This window comes from Apostichopus japonicus, chromosome 17, assembly GCF_037975245.1.
Source record: "Apostichopus japonicus isolate 1M-3 chromosome 17, ASM3797524v1, whole genome shotgun sequence".
NCBI lineage: Eukaryota > Metazoa > Echinodermata > Holothuroidea > Aspidochirotida > Stichopodidae > Apostichopus > Apostichopus japonicus.
In genome coordinates this window covers 26,829,821-26,851,958 of record NC_092577.1, presented here as the reverse complement: position 1 = coordinate 26,851,958, position 22,138 = coordinate 26,829,821, and the positions used below count along the sequence as shown (strand labels likewise).

Genomic DNA, 22,138 nt, shown 5'->3' with positions numbered 1-22,138 from the left:
GAATAGATTTATCAAATACTCAACTAAGACCAAGCTAGCTAAATATCAAACATTATATTATCAATAGATTTATCCAATACTCAGCTAAGACCAAGCTAGCTAAATATCAAACATTGCATTATCAATAGATTTATCCAATACTCAGCTAAGACCAAGCTAGCTCAATATCAAACATTGCATTATCAATAGATTTATCCAATACTCAGCTAAGACCAAACTAGCTAAATATCAATCATTGCATTATCAATTGTGAGAAAGAAACACCCACATAATTTGTTCATTGTGTCTGTTACCAATAAGCCATGTAAGATTCCTGTACCTGGTAGTATCATAAATGATCATTACCTGTGTTTACACCAGATGTTCCAATGTTGACATCATTCTCATCATCAAAGTCAATCCTAACCCCTCCAGAGTTACTGGTGCTCACACCGCATCCTCCACTACGGCATAGAGAGATTGGAACCACACCATAGACGTATGCTAACATGATAGGAACCCCAATACCTGCAAGAAGACAAATCACTCTCAATATACTCTGCCCTTTAAATACTCCTGAACAAACAAATAAATGCATATAGGCAAAGTCAAATACACAGCTTATTCATGCTGGTAGTTTAAAGTAGCTGTGTGAGTCTGTATACTATTTCATGTTGCTCAAAAGAGAACTCACATAGCAGTATTGGCCAATTAGCTTGACTGAAGTTTCACTTCAAATGTACACAAGTTAAAATAAACAATATTCAATTGCTCTTAAGTGTTTATTTTTTATATATTACTATGAAAAGTGTCTAGGTAACCAAATGTTGAAGATCAAATCAAACTAACTAGCTAGTTAGTAATTAGCATATGTTTTGGTGAAAAACTCTAGATGTATTTCCTGGTGAAATCACTTCCAACCTATATCGGGCAATATTCTTAAGTCGTGACCAAACTGAAGGAGTGCTATTAAGCAATTTAATGAAATTGTTCAGTCCATTTTGGATGATCTCATGCTAAAATTACATCAGTCTATAAATAATGGCAAATATTGTCTAAGGGTCAGATGAAGGTTGTTTTAATCAATATTCCTTTCCATCTATTGTATACAATGTAAAATAAGTAAAGAACACTTATGCCTCAAAGTAAAGGACTCATGCAATTGCTTAATACACAGAAGAATGTGCTGCAAAAGTTCCATACACTTTACTAAGTATTGATATAACTGTGGCTGGTGATAGATCTGGAAAGTACCAATCACATAGTGTTATTAGGATAACATCAGATCCTAGAGGATGTTACATCTTAACCGCTAAGCCATCAAAAATAAATAAAGAATCTGGAAGTCTTGCTACACAGTAGGAGTTGAGTGCTACATGGGAGCATGATAAAGGACCCTCCATAGTTGGCATGCTTTGTTGAGCGTCTTTTAACTAACATAGTTGAGATAAATATCTATATATGTATTAATATATAGATCTATATACCTATATATCTATATATATATATATTTATATATGCTGTAATACTAAGAATGCAATGATAGTAGCATACAACCATGAATAGTTACAACCTTCTACTTTACTACTAAAGTCCTGCTAGATGTAGTTGTAGTTGTCATACAGTTCTTGTGTACTTGATTTATCTGCCTGCAACTGCTGTTTTCACACTCATTGTCTGAAGTACAGCTTGGCTAGACTTCACTTTATATTCCGAAATCACTTTTGTTTAACTTTCTTTGATATTGCTAGGAACACCCACTGGCAGGGTTGTTTGCACATTTGGATAGAATTGTCACAGAACCTTCACTTACAGATGTATCTGGTTTGCAGTTAAATAACAATATTCTCTGTGACTTATTTTAATCCCAGCTAAGCAACTTCTCAGCATAAATAGTATTTTCACAACTCATTCATTGCTTGAATAAAACTTGTTTACAGTACAGCAGTATGACAAGTACATGAATTGCATGAGTACAACCCATTGGCATCTATCGTACAGTATGTGAGAGCACATCATTAAATTGTGTGGTGAGTAAAGCAGTGGGTTTGTCTACCTGCATGTAACACCAACATTGAGAGAATAAAACATAAGACTCTTTTTAATGTTCAGTATTATACTATATAGTAGACAAGAGGTCGCCTAGTGAGAATAAAAGCTCACAAGTTCCAAACTGTAACTAATAATAATAATGACATACTTACCGACAGTAAGAGCAGCAATCAACGGTGACACAATAACTGATACAATCACGCTTCCAGCAATGGCAAAGTTACGCTTTGTTCGAGATCTGTTGGCATATTTGGCATGAACCTGTAGGGGGGAAAAAAAACCCAGTATATGATGAACTACAAGGCTAACCTATTCTGCATTTTTGTGTTCATGTTTAGCACTACACTATATCTAACTAACTTTGTTTTGTTTATGATGATACTTTACATACTCGACTACCAGCCAACCTCTACATGCCTTTTCATTCCAGAAAATGATTACCATTCGATAGTACTTGTGAACAAGTGTAATTGTGTCTTTTTCTCCTTCACAATTTGAATATTGATACTATTGGTTTTGACAGATTGTCCAAACTTGTGTGGCTTTGCCTCATGTAATATTGATCTTCACTGATGTTCTAGGCTATCGCTACTGTGTACACACATTACAGATGGCAACTGGTGGCAGCTGGTACAACCTGTGCATGGCATACTCCTGCTGAGGCTTCACTGAGTTGCAAAGTATACCTCCACCTTCTGTTACAAATGACATGTTACAAATGAGATGGCAACTGGTGGCAGCTGGTACAACCTGTGCATGGCATACTCCTGCTGAGGCTTCACTGAGTTGCAAAGTATATATTCCTCCATCTTCACCTTCTGTTACAAATGATATGTTTCTTTTTTGTTGTCGTAAAATCTACCTTAAAGTTCATTGGACAAAGTAAACAAGAAATTTAGTCTACTCGCCCTCAGATTCTAGCAAGTAAACTTGTAATTTTTAAGTACAAACCTTTCTTCCAACGTAGACTGGGATACCAATAATAATGGCAGGAATGGCGATACCTGCCACTAAGGCTATACCAACTGGCGCCCCCACTAATGTTCCTAGTTGCCACAGTATCTTCTTCTTTCTGCTCCACGGTTTCTTACCCCAGAAGGTACAGCCGGAAGGACTGAAAAATAACAGATCAGAAGAATGAAATGACAGTATATGAATTATTTGAAAGCTACAGTAAGATTACAAGCTTCAATAGCAATCTGTAGCAATCCCAGAATTCTTGGTGAAATAGATGAAAAGAGATGTGAATCAGAGAACCAAAGGTCAACCCACTTAAAGAAGAGATATCACAACCCACTTAAAGAAGAGATATCACAACCCACTTAAAGAGGAGATATCACAACCCACTTAAAGAAGAGATATCACAACCCACTTAAAGAAGAGATATCACAACCCACTTAAAGAAGAGATATCACAACCCACTTAAAGAGGAGATATCACAACCCACTTAAAGAGGAGATATTACAACCCACTTAAAGAGGAGATATCACAACCCACTTAAAGAAGAGATATCACAACCCACTTAAAGAAGAGATAACACAACCCACTTAAAGAAGAGATATCACAACCACACTTAAAGAAGAGATATCAACACCCACTTAAAGAAGAGATATCACAATCCACTTAAAGAAGAGATATCACAACCCACTTAAAGAAGAGATATCACAACCCACTTAAAGAAGAGATATCCCAACCCACTTAAAGAAGAGATATCACAACCCACTTAAAGAGATATCACAACCCATTTAAAGAAGAGATATCACAACCCACTTAAAGAAGAGATATCACAACCCACTTAAAGAAGAGATATCACAACCACACTGATAGGAAACTCACTTTGGGTAAAACAGGTGAAATTACAAATCTTCAAAAAAACATGGTTATCTATTATTCATATCAGTTACCATGTAACTAGCAGTGCACTGTTTAATTAAACTGTTGGAAATATTGCTTGCCTCTGGGTTCATGTTGTCAGATCTGTGTTTATGAGGGGGAGGCTTGGTCAGTACAGTACACTCTAGTATACTGTTGTGTTCTACAGTAGTGTGTTGATAAAAGGACTACTATTTAAGAAAGAACTGAACTGAACTATCCTTTAATTTGTACAAACAATTTAGTCTATCTTTATAATTCAATGAGGAGGTATGACTCAGCACACTTTATCTGTAAATTAAATGAAATGTAGTCTTGGTGACAGTAAACAAGAAATTTCAGCTTGTGATCACTTGCCCTCGAATTTTAGCAAGCAAAATTGCAATGTTTCAGAACTACTGTTAGAGAGGGTCACCCTCCTGCATTGCAAAATTATTCCCAGAAATTAAAGTGGTTTCAAATGAGGCAAGTTTTCAATGAGATCAACTCAGGCTTTGAAGGTGCTGGTAAATCAAGACTAAAATATCAACCATAACTGAACATACTTGGGAAGATGATGACAACCTTTAGAGATCATAGGATTAATACATTCAGCCATGTGTTGCTTCAGGGGTGATATACAGCATGCTGAGCGCTTATACCATTCAATAGTATACTATAACTTACTGCAGCCATGCTGAGCAGTAGTAATGTGCATCGGTATAAGCAAAAACAGATCTATACCAGTATACCCAATGACGAATACCGGTATTACCCGGTATACCGGAAATTTCCCGGAACCGCTACTTCCAGCATTAACTGTACTATCAAACACTAACATGACCCAATGAACAAAAGCCTAGCCTGTAAAAAGAACTTTGGGGGATTCCTTTCTTTGAAATGGTAATGAGATAGAGACCAGATTATCCCATCAATTTGTTGCATTGTTTAAAACTTGTTTTAAAATGTTGTGATCTCTCTGACAGTAGGTACAGAAAGTTGTGCATGCAAAAATGTCTGTATTTTACTTGTGTGTCATTGACCTGCCCCAAGCAAGTTTTACCGGATCGGGTTTCTCTTGGACCGCCTTGCATCGCTAACAGAAACTGCAGATTTCTTGCTAGACAAAAATTGCATGTATATACATGTATTGTTATTAATGTACACACAGAATGTGAAGGGCAGCACCTGAGCTCCCTAGTCAAGAAAATAATAATCGCTTCATCGTGAACCACTTTTCACAAGCCTGTGAATCTGTAACCTTTGTTCACCCAGCTACACTGTATTCACCTTTCTTTGGAATAATAATAATTGGCTCAATAGCGTGGATTGGGGGTAGAGCAATTGATTGTATTTTCTCGGAAGGGGGTCTTATTCTCGGGAGGGGGTATTATTCTCAGGAGGGGGTCTTATTCTCGGGAGGGTGTATTACAAAAACATCTTCGTTTCAGGAAGTGTCTCCATCTGGCGCAAAATTTTATTGTTTATGCTAACAAACGAATGCTATGCTCTAATTAGGGTGAAAGCGCAAGAAACGTATTTGTATGTCCCTTCGTTGACCTTTTGCTCGGTACAGTACAAGCAAGAGATGCAAGGGCTTAGATTGTGCAGCAACAATGTTTACAGTTTGGGACTACGGGGAGTGGTAAGTATACACGATAAACAGTAGCAGCAGGAATATCAGTATCATCGAGTTTGCGTGTACTGTCTGGGTCGGCATTTTAATAAGGTATTTTTTTTACCGGGTATTCAAGGTTGTTTCGGATATACCTGGTACTTTAGGTATATTCGTTGATGAGAGATTTCAATGCTGTATGTATGGGTATGAATGCAACTACGGGTACAGTATACCGGTAATATCGGCTTACAGACGCTACCAGATTGTTACCCTATGATCACTGCAGTGTTCTGTAAAGTGAAGATTCATGAGTCCCTTCAGAAGGGAATAGAGCTACTCTCTATATGATTCTGTACAGTAGTATTCTACTGTACAGAATCATATAGAATCTACTCAGGACTGTACAATTACTTCCTTTTCCTAACAGTAACAGACAAGTGCATACTACCAGAACAGCCCACATCAACAACCTTTCTTGGGAATTCCCATCCATTCATAACAGTCAACAATATACAATGTCTTATTGTGTGTAAATTTGCCAACTAGTTCTGTCTATTGTCAAAGTGCAACACCAACTAGGTGTTTGCATGCTATAAATCTGCCAAACAGGCTCTTTTAGTTTGCTGTTTCTAAGGGCTGCAAGATGTTTACTGACGATACTAATGCAATAGGCAACTGTGAGGTGATATATATTGGAGTTTTACATACAGTATGTTATTACCCTATAACATAAAGCAGCTGTGTACAGCGATATTTAATTTTAGTTGTACCTATATGTAATTACCCTATAAAAAGCAGCTGAGTACAGTGATATATTGCAGTTTTACATATGTAATTACCCTATAACATGAAGCAGCTGTGTACAGTGATGTATATTGGAGTTGTTCATGTAATTACCCGATATAACATAAAGCAGCTGTGTACAGTGATATATATTGGAGTTGTACAATGGTTATTACCCTATAACATAAAGCAGCTGTGTACAGTGATGTATATTGGAATTGAACATATATATAATTACCCGATATAACATAAAGCAGCTGTGTACAGTGATGTATATTAGAGTTGTACATGTAATTACCCGATATAACATAAAGCAGCTGTGTACAGTGATGTATATTGGAGTTGTACAAATGTTATTACCCCATAACATAAAGCAGCTGTGTACAGTGATGTATATTGGAATTGAACATATATATGTAATTACCCAATATAACATAAAGCAGCTGTGTACAGTGATGTATATTGGAGTTGAACATATATGTAATTACCCGATATAACATAAAGCAGCTGTGTACAGTGATGTATATTAGAGTTGTACATATATGTAATTACCCGATATAACATAAAGCAGCTGTGTACAGTGATGTATATTGGAATTGAACATATATATATGTAATTACCCGATATAACATAAAGCAGCTGTGTACAGTGATGTATATTGGAGTTGTACAAATGTTATTACCCCATAACATAAAGCAGCTGTGTACAGTGATGTATATTGGAATTGAACATATATATGTAATTACCCAATATAACATAAAGCAGCTGTGTACAGTGATGTATATTGGAGTTGAACATATATGTAATTACCCGATATAACATAAAGCAGCTGTGTACAGTGATGTATATTGGAGTTGAACATATATGTAATTATCCGATATATGATAAAGCAGCTGTGTACAGTGATGTATATTAGAGTTGTACATGTAAGTACCCTGTATAACATAAAGCAGCTGTGTACAGTGATATATATTGGAGTTGATTATGCTGGATAAGGAAGTATGGAGGTTCAAGTGGTAATGCCTCAAACATCCCCTTTCAGAGTCACTAATATAACCTTTGGTGATTGTTTGCGATTGTTCTTAACATCCCAGAAATGTGACCACTGAAGACCACCTATAGTGAATTTATGTGTAGAGGATTTTAGGTAACCTTTCACCCTAACTTCCTGCACATCCCAATATGCACAGTGTCCAAAAATGGCCATAGCTGGACATTCGACTATACATTCCTGTACACTATCCACTACCCAGTAACAGCTATGAGCAACTTGATTATCCACTCACTCTCACATCAGATTTAGAATCATTTTCAATCTGAAAGTGACCATCAATTGACCGTAATTCCAAAACAATACAGTGATCCACTATTTAACAATCTTACTCAACTTTGGTCAACACTCATGCAGTTCTGTATAAGATGAATATTACTTATTTTCCAAAACCATGTCAAAATTCACCCAAAATGAAGTTTGATGTCAACTTTAAAAATATTTCCCAAATGACCTCAAAATGATTTTCAGTACCTGACATCCCAAATGGCTCAACAACCAAGCAGCACCTACACCTGTATGGAAGGAGGGAACAACTATCACAGGATCGGAATTGAGAAGTCAACTTTGTACTCATTAATTTGCTTTGAATTCTCCAATAAGACACACAAGCTACTCCCTTGGTCAGATTATGTCAGACTAATATATAAATGCAAATAATAGAAAGCTATAGGTACAGTAGTGCTGAACAATACCAACTTGAGAATGACCATTGCCAAGTTAAAATATATATTAATCCACATGAAATGCTTGTCAGTGGAAGAGCCAACCAACAAATTTAAATGTTATAGGAAGTGTTTGATTGTGCTTTCACTGTATAGTGTAAGTGTATCAGCATCTTACAATGTGAGTTCATGTTGTGTCTTTAGAATTACCCTTCAACGTGGCCCCAATCATGGCAAATTCACTGCCAGAGATGCCAAAGTCACCATTGTTGTAGTGCACAGTAGATTACAAATTATGTTAAATCAACAAAAGGGGTCAAAGGACATGCATGAAGCAACAACCGAATTATTAAGTATGCGCAGTCACAGTGCCAGTATACTTAGAATAAAGCATGCTGTTGGGCTCCATTTTTTAGGAAAGTTTCGACAAGATAAATTTTTTTTTTTAATTTTTAAATATAAAAACTGAACGGAAACAATGGCAAATGCCATCGGTTTTGTTGAACCCTTATAGTGATGACATATACCACTGTGGTGCTGTTTACGTAGCAGTACCACTGAGATAAGACAATAACTAGCAGTGCAGTTCTTAGTTGAGTTGAGTCTCAGTGACTGAGGTTTGAGCATTAATCATAGTTAATTCAATAGAGGAGCATTAGACCTACATGGAAAGACCTTCCAATGTTGTCCTTATGTATGTCTGTGAATATATGAAACTATATCAACTATACTTTGAACTTAATGATAGCAAGTGTAATCACATTTACGATTATTCTTATTAGTAGTACTTTTAGACTACTGGGTGTTATCAGAACACTAACTACTTATCAATCTGCTGAATGTGTGTCAGGCAGAGTACAGTGTGGATAACCTGAACATAAGTCTGATACTCTGCAGAATGAACACCAATATTTAGCTAAGTTGTACAACACTTTCTATATCTAATCTTGGGCTACTTTGCATATGGGAATTGGAGCAGAAATTGTTGCTGCTACCTTTTAAAGTCACTTTCCGTAGAGAATAGCTTTTTACAAATACTTCACACAAGAATATGGGAGTAGTTTACTGTGTATATATGGCGAGGTAGTTAAGTATTAATTAATAGTAACCAGGTGCTCTTTGTACTAGACAATATATCAAAATTAATTGCTGAAAATAAAAGGGAAAATTACCCTACTTAATTATCTATGGAGAAAACAAATGCAAGAGCTTGTAAACTCTTGCAATTGTGTTGTCTTTGTTGCAACATGTAATCTCACACAGCCTGTCTTTGACCTCATGTACACACTGTAACAATAAACAGTGAAAAATCTTGGATTATTAATAAGAAACACGATCACATTGCTTGAAGCCATACAATAGGTGCACTAACATTACTTGGAGTTCAGGCCACAAAAAACTACCAATCACCACAAGATAGGTGTGCCCACGGCAATCATTCACGCAAAACCATGCATTCAATATGTTGCTATGGAAACTGTTTTTATCCCACTCATAGTGTGAAAGAAAGGGCCACTTAATTCTATGAAAGACAGTGGATATGTTAGCTGCCTTAAGGATTATGATACCGATCAATGACAGGATCCTCAATAGCTACCTTTCTGTCCTGGTCTGAATTTACTGGAATCCATCTTTCACCTTTACTGTACTAACGACCACTGTACCCTACTAAGCCCATTACAGAATCATCACACAGTTGGCATACAATGCATGAATATGATTGGTTAAAGAGAGGCGCAACAAGTAATGAACTGGAACATCTCATTAACCAGATGTGGTCGTGAAAAGTGTCAAAATCGATAGCCTGATGATGGCTTAAATCAAAAGACACACTGCCCATGCAGTAGTAACATTACAACAGAACAACAGACTATCGACACTAATTGAGCAATAACAGAAATATGTTGGCTTAAATTCAGCATTCAAAAATCATCAAAGTTCCTACAACATAACAGCTGTTCTGTTTTCAGTACATGTTACTATAATTGAAGTTTCATTGCTTTCACTAACTGGAAGAATATGCAACAAGGCAATACATTAATTACATCTACAACACAGAGGGACAATGCATTTTAGATCAACAGTAGAGATTGGGAGATGATGAATTAAATGGACACAGAAATGAAGGTGGACATTGATAGATGAAATGGTGAACTGGAAACAGGTAGGAGGAGAAGAGAATACCTGGAAAGAGAGACGGGTGGAGAATACGATGAGCAGTGTGACCAAAGTTTCTAAACTATCAATGGTTACCTGCGGTCTATTAAATAGGGAGGGAGGGGTTGTTGAACAAATTACAGGCAGTGCACATGATGGAAGCTTTGACAGTAACAATTGAATTACCTGAGGTAATGGAGATCAGAGATCTCCTTCATACAGAGCCAGCAGAACTCAGCCCCACAGACAGCACAGGTCATGTGATTACAGGAACCATCATCCATCTTAATAATTAGGGCAGTGCATCGTGGACAAGGCTTGATTTGGTCTGCTGTAATAAATGGATAAAAGTAAAGAGAGAAAATAACAAACAAGCAAGCAACCAAAGGAGCAACGTCTACTCCCCTTCCCTCCCCTCCACAGGTTAGTTGGCAAACAGGGAATTAAAACTAGCATACAATGAAGTAGCCCATTTTAAAAGGAAATTGCTACAGAGATACTTTCTCCACACCTCAGAGTTAAGTGTAAGAGGTTGTTTTGACATTTACTGTCACTTGTACCATTTTTGAAATAAATTTCTCTTCAATGTCAGACTTAAAGGCATTGAAGACTCACCCCAAACCACGTGCGGCCATCTGAAAAAGTTAACTTTCTGTTGCTTGCAAGTGACGTTTTGTTTGTGTCGCTACAAAATGCAGACAGTAATGAAACGTGATACCTTAATTGTTATCTTTAGCTGGACCTGAGATGTCCATCGCTGTATCGTTTGTATACTGTGCTGTGAGTATTGACCGCAGCTGTATGTACTGACTGTACACTAGTGTCTAATTACCGACGGTAGCAAGCTGTGTGTGTATTTTCTGGGATCGATTGTGGTGTCTAACACTTCTGTTACACCTCATTCGAAACTAGGTCAAATTACCGGCATTAGACATTTCTTTTTGGGCGAGTCTTCACATCCTTTAACTGCTAACTTCTGACCTTTGGTTGAGGATGCTATAGTATTGAAAGTTTTTAAATCTTACTAGAACTGCCTGTACCTTGTGACAACAGTACATTGACACAGTAGATTCTTGACATCTTATGAGCATTGACTAATCAACCTCCAAATTTTGCAGCTCAACGAGCTCTTTATCGATACTTTTGATACTGTCATGAATGCAAAAACTTTATACTTAAATCCATGTACATTAGTCTTTGTATTCCTAGAACTTTGCAGTTAAAACTCCCCAAACTATCCTTTCATCTAGTTGAATGGTTCATATGTAAACATGTATGCTATGATCAATGACAGCAATAAAGCAAACGTTCGTTGGAAATGGAAATAATAAAAGGTAAGAAATTGTACATAACACTTCACTGAATCTTATTTTCTGTTTTTCTAAACTGTGAATTTTTACAGCTGAGTTTAACAGTGATCTCACGTTGTAGTATGTATCCTAAATATATCTCATGTATTATTTTAATGACACCACTACACTATTATTATTCAAGACACTCTCTTTGATGTAAAGTTCTCTGTTTACACATCAGGTTGTTTTAATATAGCACATTCCCTGTATATTCCAAAGTCCAGGGAGTGGGTTGGGTAAACTCAATAATGTATGACACATAAGCAGTTCTGTGAGGTGGAATGCTAAGGCAAGCCACCCATACACACATACACATCTGTTGCCTATTCAACAGTATTCAGTGTGGTATCGGATAATTGATTGCTATACTGAAGCCCTGGGTGCATACAGACTTCATACATGGTTAATTACAGCCATGAGAAATCATGTGTGGTTGTAAGATTGCTGTTCACACCATCATACAATACACTGCCAGATGCAACCAGATCCAAAGAGTGATTTGCCAGGCACAACAACAGCACTGTCTAGTGAATTTTAAGCAGATTTCTGCAGTCGGCAATTAACAAAGTTAGCATACTTGTTTTGTTTAAATACAGCAAAACCTAACAAGTATTCACTCATTTGAAGAAAAAAAGATTGCAGGTGATAACAATAGATTACAGGTGATAACAATAGATTACAGGTGATAACAATAGGTTACAGGTTATAACAATAGGTTTCTTCTTCATGGTTTCAGAAAATGAAGGTTACTAAACATGCATTAATAAACCATTTGGAATCCTAAACACCTAAACTTTTTTTTCCAAAAAAGGTCTGTGTACTGTACATACTTCATCACATTTCATTTCTGAAATGAAGTATGACTAGTCAAGCTAATGACCATACATAACTAAGGAATTATCAAATCGCTAAATTCAAGAAAAACATGCTACTTTAAGCTTCTGTCCAATACTGAGATCTCCCTGTGCCTTTAATGAGAAACAAAATCAGAATTCACCTACTAATTACCTTGTGATAGAAAATATACTTTAGGAAGGCGTAGCCTCACCTAAAGAAGAGATGGGTAAACAAATATGCACAAACTACTTGAATAAAACTGTTCTGCTGCCAGTTAAGTTGTCAGTTACTTGGCAAATACATTTTTTATTGTATTTAATTAAACCTGTACAAATGCAACTATAATTTCTAGGAGAACGTACCCTGGAAATATCTGATACTCATTAATTAAAGTGGCAGAACTATTAACTAATACAAGTTTTTCCTACGACGCAACACATAACTCAAATAGAGTAGAAAAACATAGGACTTTCATGGCCTTGAATAACAACTTACAAAATCGTCAACCTCAAACTGTGTTGAACAGTATATTATGCAATGATGCTATGTCATTTGCATAGAGTTTCACTAGCATGCCTTGACTGAATTATTACAATTTCTAAAACAATGGATTAACATGAATGTTTAGGCCTACACTGAGGAGCTGCTTAGTTCATCATTCATTTGCTGTAGCTTTAAAGGAACATTACTTAAAACTGAATATGATGAAAACTGGAATACAACAGCTACAGAAATGTTACTAACATTTTCTTTTTCTTGGGCTATAACATATCAAGGTACTAATACAACTTTAAGTCACCCTTCCACACTGAAAGGCTTTCAGAGCCATCCTATACTGTTCACAGTTTTAACATGTTGAAGCCCATTAAGAGGATTGACTTTCCCTTAAAGAATGAAATTAACAAATGCATAACAAGAGGGATCCAAATGTTTCTGAAAACCTTAAACCAGTACTAGGTATACTCTATACAGTATAGTATGCATCTCTGGCACTCACTCCTGTTGGTACACATTTATATGCAACATCATGGCACAATGGAATCTACTGACATTACAGAAATACAGACCTGTTCTGTGTGGCTGCTACTGTATTGATCAATCATGAAAAACTCACATAACAACCAAATTATGAGTCTCTGGGTTACACCTGCATATTTACAACATGTATGTAAGCTACACATGGTGTACAAAAACGATTAAATGTGTGTGTTTAACTAATTTTCTTGTCTGTTAATCTTACACGAATGTATGAATAGTATGTGTACAGACTTACTAAGTTCAATATGAAATCACTAATCAAGAATTAGATTTAAAGAATTTCATTTTACAATTTAAATTGCATTAATTTATTTTGCATTCATGACAAATGTTTCCCACATATACTGGACCCCCACACTGATTTCCAAAAGCTAACTACACAGTATTTGATCTCACATGGATTAACAAGATTGCAAACTTTCTTGGAAATAGTGACATAAAAGACCAACCAGTGAGGCTGACACCATTACAGCAGAGATGAGTGTGTAATAAGGTCAGACTCAGGTTAATTGTTTCAGAGAAGATAATTAAAGACTACTGTTGTAGAGTATGTACTCTACTGATGGTTATAAGCTTGAACTGTACAGTACTAGTAGGTAGAGAACTGTACAGTACGTACAGTAGTAAATAGCTGGCTGAGGCCAATTGTAGGGTATATTAATCTACTATAGTTTGCTTAAGATGCTCAAGACAGTAAAGAGTGTATCAGCTATTAGAAACAACCTGCACTACCAAAGCAAGTTAAACAACTTCTCTGTTCTTGTTGATGATTGCAAAATGTGGAATTAAATTAAATTTTAACCACAAATATGTACAGGTATACTACTTTCTATCATTTGAAAGTGTTTAGGTAAAACAACTTCTCTACTGTACAACATACATAGGGTACTGTAGGAAGGTTCTAAAGGTATACAACAGTATTACACAAGCACAATAGACCTATTACTGTATGGGTATATATCCAACGGTACAAGCTCAACAGGTGCCAACTACGGTAATCTTCACGTGACAGGAAAGGCAATCTACATGAGGGTGGTACTTTACAGGTTCTACACAGCTTGGCATACTGTATACAGTAGAAACTTTGATGCATTGACGACTCAGCCATCTGAAAAAGTTAACTTTCTGTTGCTTGTTCATGTCGCTACAAAATGCAGACAGTAATGAAACGTGATACTTTGTTATCTTTAGCTGGACCTGACATGTCCATCGCTGTATCGTTTATACACTGTGCTACATGGGTATTGACCGCAGCTGTATGTACTGACTGTACACTAGTGTCTAATTACCAATGGTAGCAAGCTGTGTGTGTATATTTTCGGATCGATGGTGGTGTCTAACACTTCTGCTACACCTCATTCGAAACTAGGTCAGATTACCGGGATGTGACATTTCTTTTTGCGCGAGTCTTCACACCCTTTAAAGCCTAGGTCTATGGACAACATTGTCCTTATCACTCTAATAGGCAAAAATAACTACCATTCAAATCCATCAAAGATTGACCAGTCACCAGTCTTTTCACAATTCTAGATTTATTTATGAATAAATATAATTAGCAAATTGCACATTGATGATGTACAGGGAGTGGTTGTCTAAAATTCTGTTGAGTTTTTCACAACCTTCGTTTCGAGGACACTGAACACAGGTTTGTGGCAATTTGTGGTTAAGGCAATTTAAAAAAATATTTTATCGTCTTCTTTGAAAAGAGGAATGGGACAATATTCAAATGATATGTGTGGGCTTGTAATTAGGGGTTAACTTATGAAGAGCTAAAATAAGAAATTCTGATGAGTGCAACGTTCCACTTCATAATTTGCGTATATTTATGAGTTTTCAAGATTGATCTCAAAACTTCAAATGTACATACCTTGGAAATGAAAAGAGCTTTTCGAAAAATTTCAACAGATTTTGAATGAGATTATCACACGCAACATTTGTATACTGAATATGGGGCAAATTGGCTAGGTGTCCATAGTACTTTCACTGTGTAAAGACAGATACATTGTTGATGAGTCCATGGCCATCAATGTACCTAGACTAACTGCAGTAGTCTAGTACACAGTCAAATATGTCAAATCCTCAAAAGCAACACAGGAAACTCTGAAGACATAAATGACATAATGGCAGTGCAAAACACTGTCAAGGGAGTACATAATGTCCAGACAAGAACTCTGAGTGTCATGAGTCTTTGGTCGATTAAAAGTAATAAAACAAGGGATGAAAAATTAGGAATGGACTGAGGGAAGCACTGTCAGCATTAATTGTTCTAACATCATCAATGTTGACCTTAAAGGAACATTCCAGAAACTACATTGCATTTATATACATGAATATCCTATAAAGTTCTGGAAAAGGTATTTTAAAAGCAATACCTTCAATTTACTTGTTTTTCTTGTTTGAACAACTACAGTAAATTACTGCCTTATGCCCAGCTTAGAATACTGTACTTGACATTTAAAAAAATGTACACTGATTCACAGTGACTTAAGACATTACTTTAATGGTAGCAATGTAATTAATATTCCATGCACAGTGCTGTAAATGTTTTTCTTAGCTTTTACTTAATTATGAATTACTGTTCCAATAAGTCTGTAAACACAAATGATTGTAATTTTTTCAAACACACTAGAATCAATATTTCTTGCAGGTTTGAATTGAACAAATCTTATAGAGCTACACATACAGTAGCATGTACTACTCTATCAATTAACAAGGTGAAAGTTCATCATATCAGATGAAAATTAAAAGAACAAAACTTGTAACCCGTGCAGCATTGTTGCGAACGCAGGATTCGGCGTCCGGGACGCAATGTTTTAGCCAGGGATGCAAAATCTTCAAATTGCTTGCGTCCCAGTGGATGCAAACTTTTTTATTGAGAAACAAACCCCAATAACAAACTCATCGTTTTGATCAGAAAATGTTATGAGTTGAGACAATCTATGAATTTTGTGGGAAGCTAACATCTCTGATACTGAAAAGGATTTTTGATCTCACAGAATGATTCTTCTCTCTGCATTGAGAGTTGCTAATGTTGCTAATGTAAAATGTGCATTCATACCACAGTAGTTTCTTTTGCAATTTTGTTCGCAGTCTCTTTAACCACTTGCTTCATTAAATTTTTGTGGTGCAACGTTTGTGTGTAAACTACTGTACTTCGTGAATTGTCAAAACTTGCCATTGAAGTTTGAAATTTTTAATTGACATTGTGTAAAAAGTTATTTACATAGGCCTACTATAATTTTTGTGGAGTTGAAACTCCCAAGTTCCAACAGGCTTATGTACATGCAGTAGTGAACTGTGTGGAACTTAGCAAGATATGCACACTGTAGGTTAAGGGATTTTTGAAGAGTTGGTTGTTGGAATCGCTGCAAGGTGAAAGCATGGAGGTGCTACGGATTTGGCAAGTAGTGCTGGACTTGGGCAGATAAAAGAGGGGCTGACCGTTGAAAATTGGTTGAAAAGGGCAAGTCGAGCAAAAAGAGGGGCGAGGCCGGCCCCTGTAAAACAGTGAAGCTAGGGCATTGGGCCAACTGTCCTTTATATTGTGTAGAACATTCACACAGTAGAGACAGTGATACGATCGCATCTTGACAACTAAACTAGTAAAGTAGGTCGTACAATAAATGCGATGGGTATTCGAACAGGACGAAAGCTCTTTTTACAGGACGCAAACTTTTTGGGGAACTTGAGTCATTGGGACGCAAACTTTTTGGCTCTAGTTACATTACTGCTGTGCCATACTGGCAATCAAGATCTTTTGGCACATAACTGTTATTACACAGTACATCACTGCAGAGAATACTGCATGCAAAGAGCTGTCAGATCAATAAAGTTTGTATGTCTATAACTGATGACTCTATAAACTGCTAAGGTTGATCAAATGTGGAAATTTGATATTAAACTTGACTAATCAAGGTTAATGAATAGAACACCATATTTAAAAAAAAAAATTAAAACCTTTTTCAAAATCATTGCAAGAGGCTGCTTTAAGAGCTGTTCTCCATAATCTCTACTACAGTACATGTCATGTACAATCATACCATACACAACAAAATAAATTGCATTTTACAACCAGCAAGTTATATGTGCCAACAAACATCACACCAGGGCAAACCTCGTTGGAATATTTCACTCATAAAATGGGAATTGCAGAGGGCATGACAGGCACATTTTTGATAATATCTGGAGAGTCCTTGATGACATCACAAGTACATTCAATTACTCCCCTTGACTTGGCACAATCATTAAGACAGTCAAATCCCATTGTGTAATGAGATCAAACCAGACAGACTCTACACATTCGCAATAAACCAACTGAAAACTGAGGAAAAGCTGATCAACTATGATCAAAGTCTCTGGACAGCTATCATATAGGAACCTCATCATTCACACACTGTTAATTTCCTTTAAAATCAGAACTGTTCAAGAAACAATGAGATCACATTTTAGAGAAAACTTTCCTGTATCTCCAGAATGAAGGTACAGTAGAGCCTCCATCAAAACTGTTAGTTCAAGACAAAACTTCTAGTCCAAGCAGTATTTTTTTTAGCTTTGTAGTGTCTGACTAGTTGCAATACAATCATCACTTGCCAATGACCTTTGACATGAGAGATCATGTCCCTGATAATGATTGCTGTTTCCACAGCACAATTTCACCACAGCACAGTTGAACACACCAGCTGACCAGCAATACTGTAGGTGATTTCCCTAGACCATCACCACAATTGAGCTTTTTAAGAGCTAATGATGGTGTAACTATAAGGTGACCATATTTGCCTGACTGGAATCAGGGACATTTATTGCATGACTGATATGGGGGAGGGGTCTAAGGGGAAAATTTTCAAGTGCCTAAGGTGCTTAGATGTAAAATGGTGATACTTAGAAGCACTTTTTAAATCAATTTTAATTTCAAAAATGTAGCTTTTTCTTAGATGAAATTCACTTACTTTATGAAAGAGTGCTAGGCTAGATCGATCTAGCATATTTTAACAGTGTTTCCACTTTACACTGGCCCACCTGAAATACTGGGTAGTTCCGTTCTGCGACTGCACACTTGACTAAATTTTGTTTTTACAATTATTTTACTAATAATGTGGGATATTTTCGAAATTCCTGAACATTTTGAAGAATCAGGAACATTTTCGTGGACACTTGTTCATCGGGGACAGCACACTGTAATCAGGGACTGTCCCCGAAAATCAGGGACGTCTGGTCACCTTAGTGTAGTAATAACCACTGGGCAGCCATCAGTAACACCTTAATAATTTGCAAATATTGGAAATAGAAATGTGACTAACCAGCCGAACAGTAGTGGATTTGGTTATATGTACAAATCAAAATTAAAAACAATGCAAAGATGAATCTCAGATTACGCCTTTAATCCCCAAAAATTGACAATTACCAGAGATGAGGGATAATTTATTGATACATACATAATACTGTACATTTGTCTACTGTACTTGCTGTACTGATGTGTTCATAGGAGCTATTTTAAAACAAGTTTTCAATAACACAGTTTAGTTTAAAAGACCGTAGTAAGTGCATATAAAAGCAGGTAACTTCACATATTAATATTACTACTATGCAAGGGTGCAAGTGCAAGCAAGCAGTGATTGGTCAAGGTTACCTGAAACACAACAGTCTGATGAGAATTGATGTCAGTGAATAGCCTGACACAACAACACTATATATTCACAGACCCATAGCCTACTATCTATACATGTATCATAAGTCTCTATTGTGTTCACATGCAGTACATTGGGACACAGGGAAGATGTGGATGAACCAAACATGAGCTCTGATTGTAAACACTCCAGAATGCAGCCTCTTAAGAGCCAGAGCATCAGACGTGATAACAACTGTTCTGTACTAGTCCTCCATAAATACTTTTAAAAGTACTCGTCGTTTGGCGGCCGTGGCTAACAATCTACTCGCCAAAACAGAAAAATTCACTGGCCACTGTGATTGCTGTTTTATAAGTCTTCATAGTACAGATCAACAACATCAATACTTATTGTTACAAACTAAGCATAGGCAGGTACATGGTGCATTGGTGCTACATAAATTGCACATTGGAAACTTAAATTTCTGCGCAGTGTGAAATTTTAACTTTTTGTACCAAAATGAGTGGTGACAGGCCTCAAATTTAACCCACTGCCACAATGGCCATGGCCGACGGTGCCCTTTCAACTGGTTTTCTATAAGCACCAAGGCCAGTTGGAAGGGCACCATCGACCTTGGCAGATGTGGCCGACGTGAAATTTGAGGCCTGTGTCACTCTAAAGGGGTCTTGTGTGATCAACTTTATGAAGTTAAATAACACGTGTTAAAAAAGTGTAATAATTGGTTACAACTTGTTAAAGATTTGTGTCCCTTCAGATGGGGATTTCCACATTTTTTGTTAGTAGTCTACTTGGGTCACTAGTGCTATACACTACTGTGTAGAGGTTGCCTGCACATAATCAAGCTGTCAAGATGTTGATGTTTAATAAAAAAATTAAATGGTTGAGAAATTAATATATGAACACAGTTTATGAATGCCTTTTAAACACATTAAGCTCAAACTGTTCCCTGTAATAAAATGTTATATTAAATATGAAATGTTTTCACTGTATATTTATAAATGCTCTGTGAAGTTTGCGAACAACCTTCAATGGCACATGAAAAACTCTTGTACATAATACATGTGCAGATAGAGAACCATTTAACACAATTAATTCCCATTGAGATGGTCATTGACAAAAATCAGTTTACAACTTAAACTTTGCCGAGGTATTGCTTTCATCATTCTGTGAATTGTTTGTAGAGATAATATTGCTCATATTGGGGTTTGAATAGTCCATGTGTCACTCTCCAAAATGTTGAGCGTAGTGAATTTTCCATTCGCCAAAGCTAAAATTCTACTCGCCAATAGTGAGTTGGCGACCTGATTTGTTGAGGACTGCTAGTCACATAATGTACATTACACATCTATATTTGTGGGTGGGTTGTACTGTAAGTAGTGTATAAATATCATTCTACAGTTAAACAAAGTCATCTGTAATTGTCTGAGCTGGCAAATAAAGACCACCTGAAAGTTATACAACCCAAGTTAAATATTGGAATACTGCCTTTTCCAACAAGGTACCCACAAGGAGTTCAGCAGCTTGAGTTACAATTGAACAATATTCATGCCCTAAAAGTATACATGTCACTCTATTCTCCTGTGGCAAACCTGGATTTGCCACTGAGATTATCTGTAGAAGTGTTGTTGTCACAAAATTTAACTATACTGCATATGTTGTAACCTGGTATTGTTCATTAGGCAAACCACAGGATACCTTCAAGTGTTATCCATTTTTGGTCATTTGGATCACTAGAACCAATGTCACACATACATCTGTTCAAAGTGTATCATAGTAAAATACTTGTGGTTCAAGTACCAATGAGTACACTTACCTGTCTCCACTCAATAGATGCACTTCTTCATCTATGTAGCCTACTAATATTAGTAATAGATTAAATAAGTACTAAACACAGCTAAAAAGTTTTCTTACGGGTTCCCACTGACTATAGTAGATTAGCACTGAGTTCAACAACCACTTTAAACTTCTGTCGAAATCTACCATTCTGAAACCTGTGTGGATATTGAAATATTGAACCTGCATCAAGTTGGTTTTTATTCCAGTGATACTCTATGGTTATGCTTATGTTTTGATCTATTAACTACAGCATTATATCTGAGTGCTATGAGGTATATAAACAGGACTTACCTGATGCAGATCCTTGGCTATATGAGAGCGATGTTTTTCTAATGACTCCGGATCTTTGCTGACGGGCAGTGTCACATGTCTGGTTAGGATGCCACATTTGTTTGCAGTGATAACAGAAGCTGGTTCCACAGCCTGGTCGCTCACACATTAGATGAGGGCAGCTTGCACAACTGGCTGCAATTACTGCATAGCTGCAACAGAAAATGGAATCATGGAACACAATTTAAACCAAATTCTCAATGTCATCAACGTCAATCAACCAATGTCTTTAAAAACAGAAAACCTCAATGTCATCAAAAACATAACGTAGTCTTAAGCTTCAGTAAGATGAGTAGAACTGGACAGGTACACTGTTACTATACAGTACTACTACAGTACAGTATATATCCCGCTTGAAATACCAAAACTTTCTTCTCTTCTCAGGGTACTGTTTGTACAATACTTACCCTCCATGATACTAGGACTATTAGAGTGGAGTGTTTCCATATTACACCACTCTTCCTGCCCAGGCTACATACTACTAATTCTTATTCATAATGGTGAGGTTGTGAAACTGTACCAACGGTAACCAACCAAATAATCATGTCAAGTCAAATTGACCTGCAATAAAGCAGCAAACTGGGAATGTTAAGTTTGGTCTGTATATATGACACAATTTATCATCAAGTTTGGCTACCAACTACCTCTGCACTTTCTCATGAAAAAATCCCATCTTTATAGCAAATATGCCAGCAATTAAACATGAACCACATACTTATTTTGCATGGACTGAATGGTCAGGTTAATGTACAGTATAGCAAAGATTCTGACAACAAAACTGACAGTTCTACTGCATAAATATGCACACAGCTTTGTATATATGTGCTAAGTACATTAGTATCAATACACTGTGCACAGTACAGTAGCAGTGGTAAGTAGCACTGGCAATAAGCTGTGCACCGTACAGTAGCACTGCCAAGTACAGTAGCACCAATTCTTAATATAGTGATTATCTACTGAGAGAA

The 22,138-nt window shown here is 36.6% G+C and overlaps 1 protein-coding gene across 4 annotated transcripts in view; it reads right to left on the bottom strand.

Moving 5' to 3' along the window:
- LOC139984253 (E3 ubiquitin-protein ligase RNF19A-like) overlaps positions 1-22,138 on the bottom strand; it is a 34,376-nt gene that overhangs the window by 5,867 nt on the left and 6,371 nt on the right. For 3 of the 4 annotated variants that reach the window (XM_071998080.1, XM_071998082.1, XM_071998079.1), the window contains exons 3-7: positions 21,135-21,325; positions 10,343-10,487; positions 2,983-3,145; positions 2,184-2,292; positions 346-507 (exon numbers count right to left, since the gene is read on the bottom strand). In XM_071998080.1, the coding sequence (XP_071854181.1) occupies positions 346-507; positions 2,184-2,292; positions 2,983-3,145; positions 10,343-10,487; positions 21,135-21,325 (770 nt within the window). The remainder of the gene's footprint in view (positions 1-345; positions 508-2,183; positions 2,293-2,982; positions 3,146-10,342; positions 10,488-21,134; positions 21,326-22,138) is intronic. The other variant, XM_071998081.1, reaches the window with a different exon arrangement.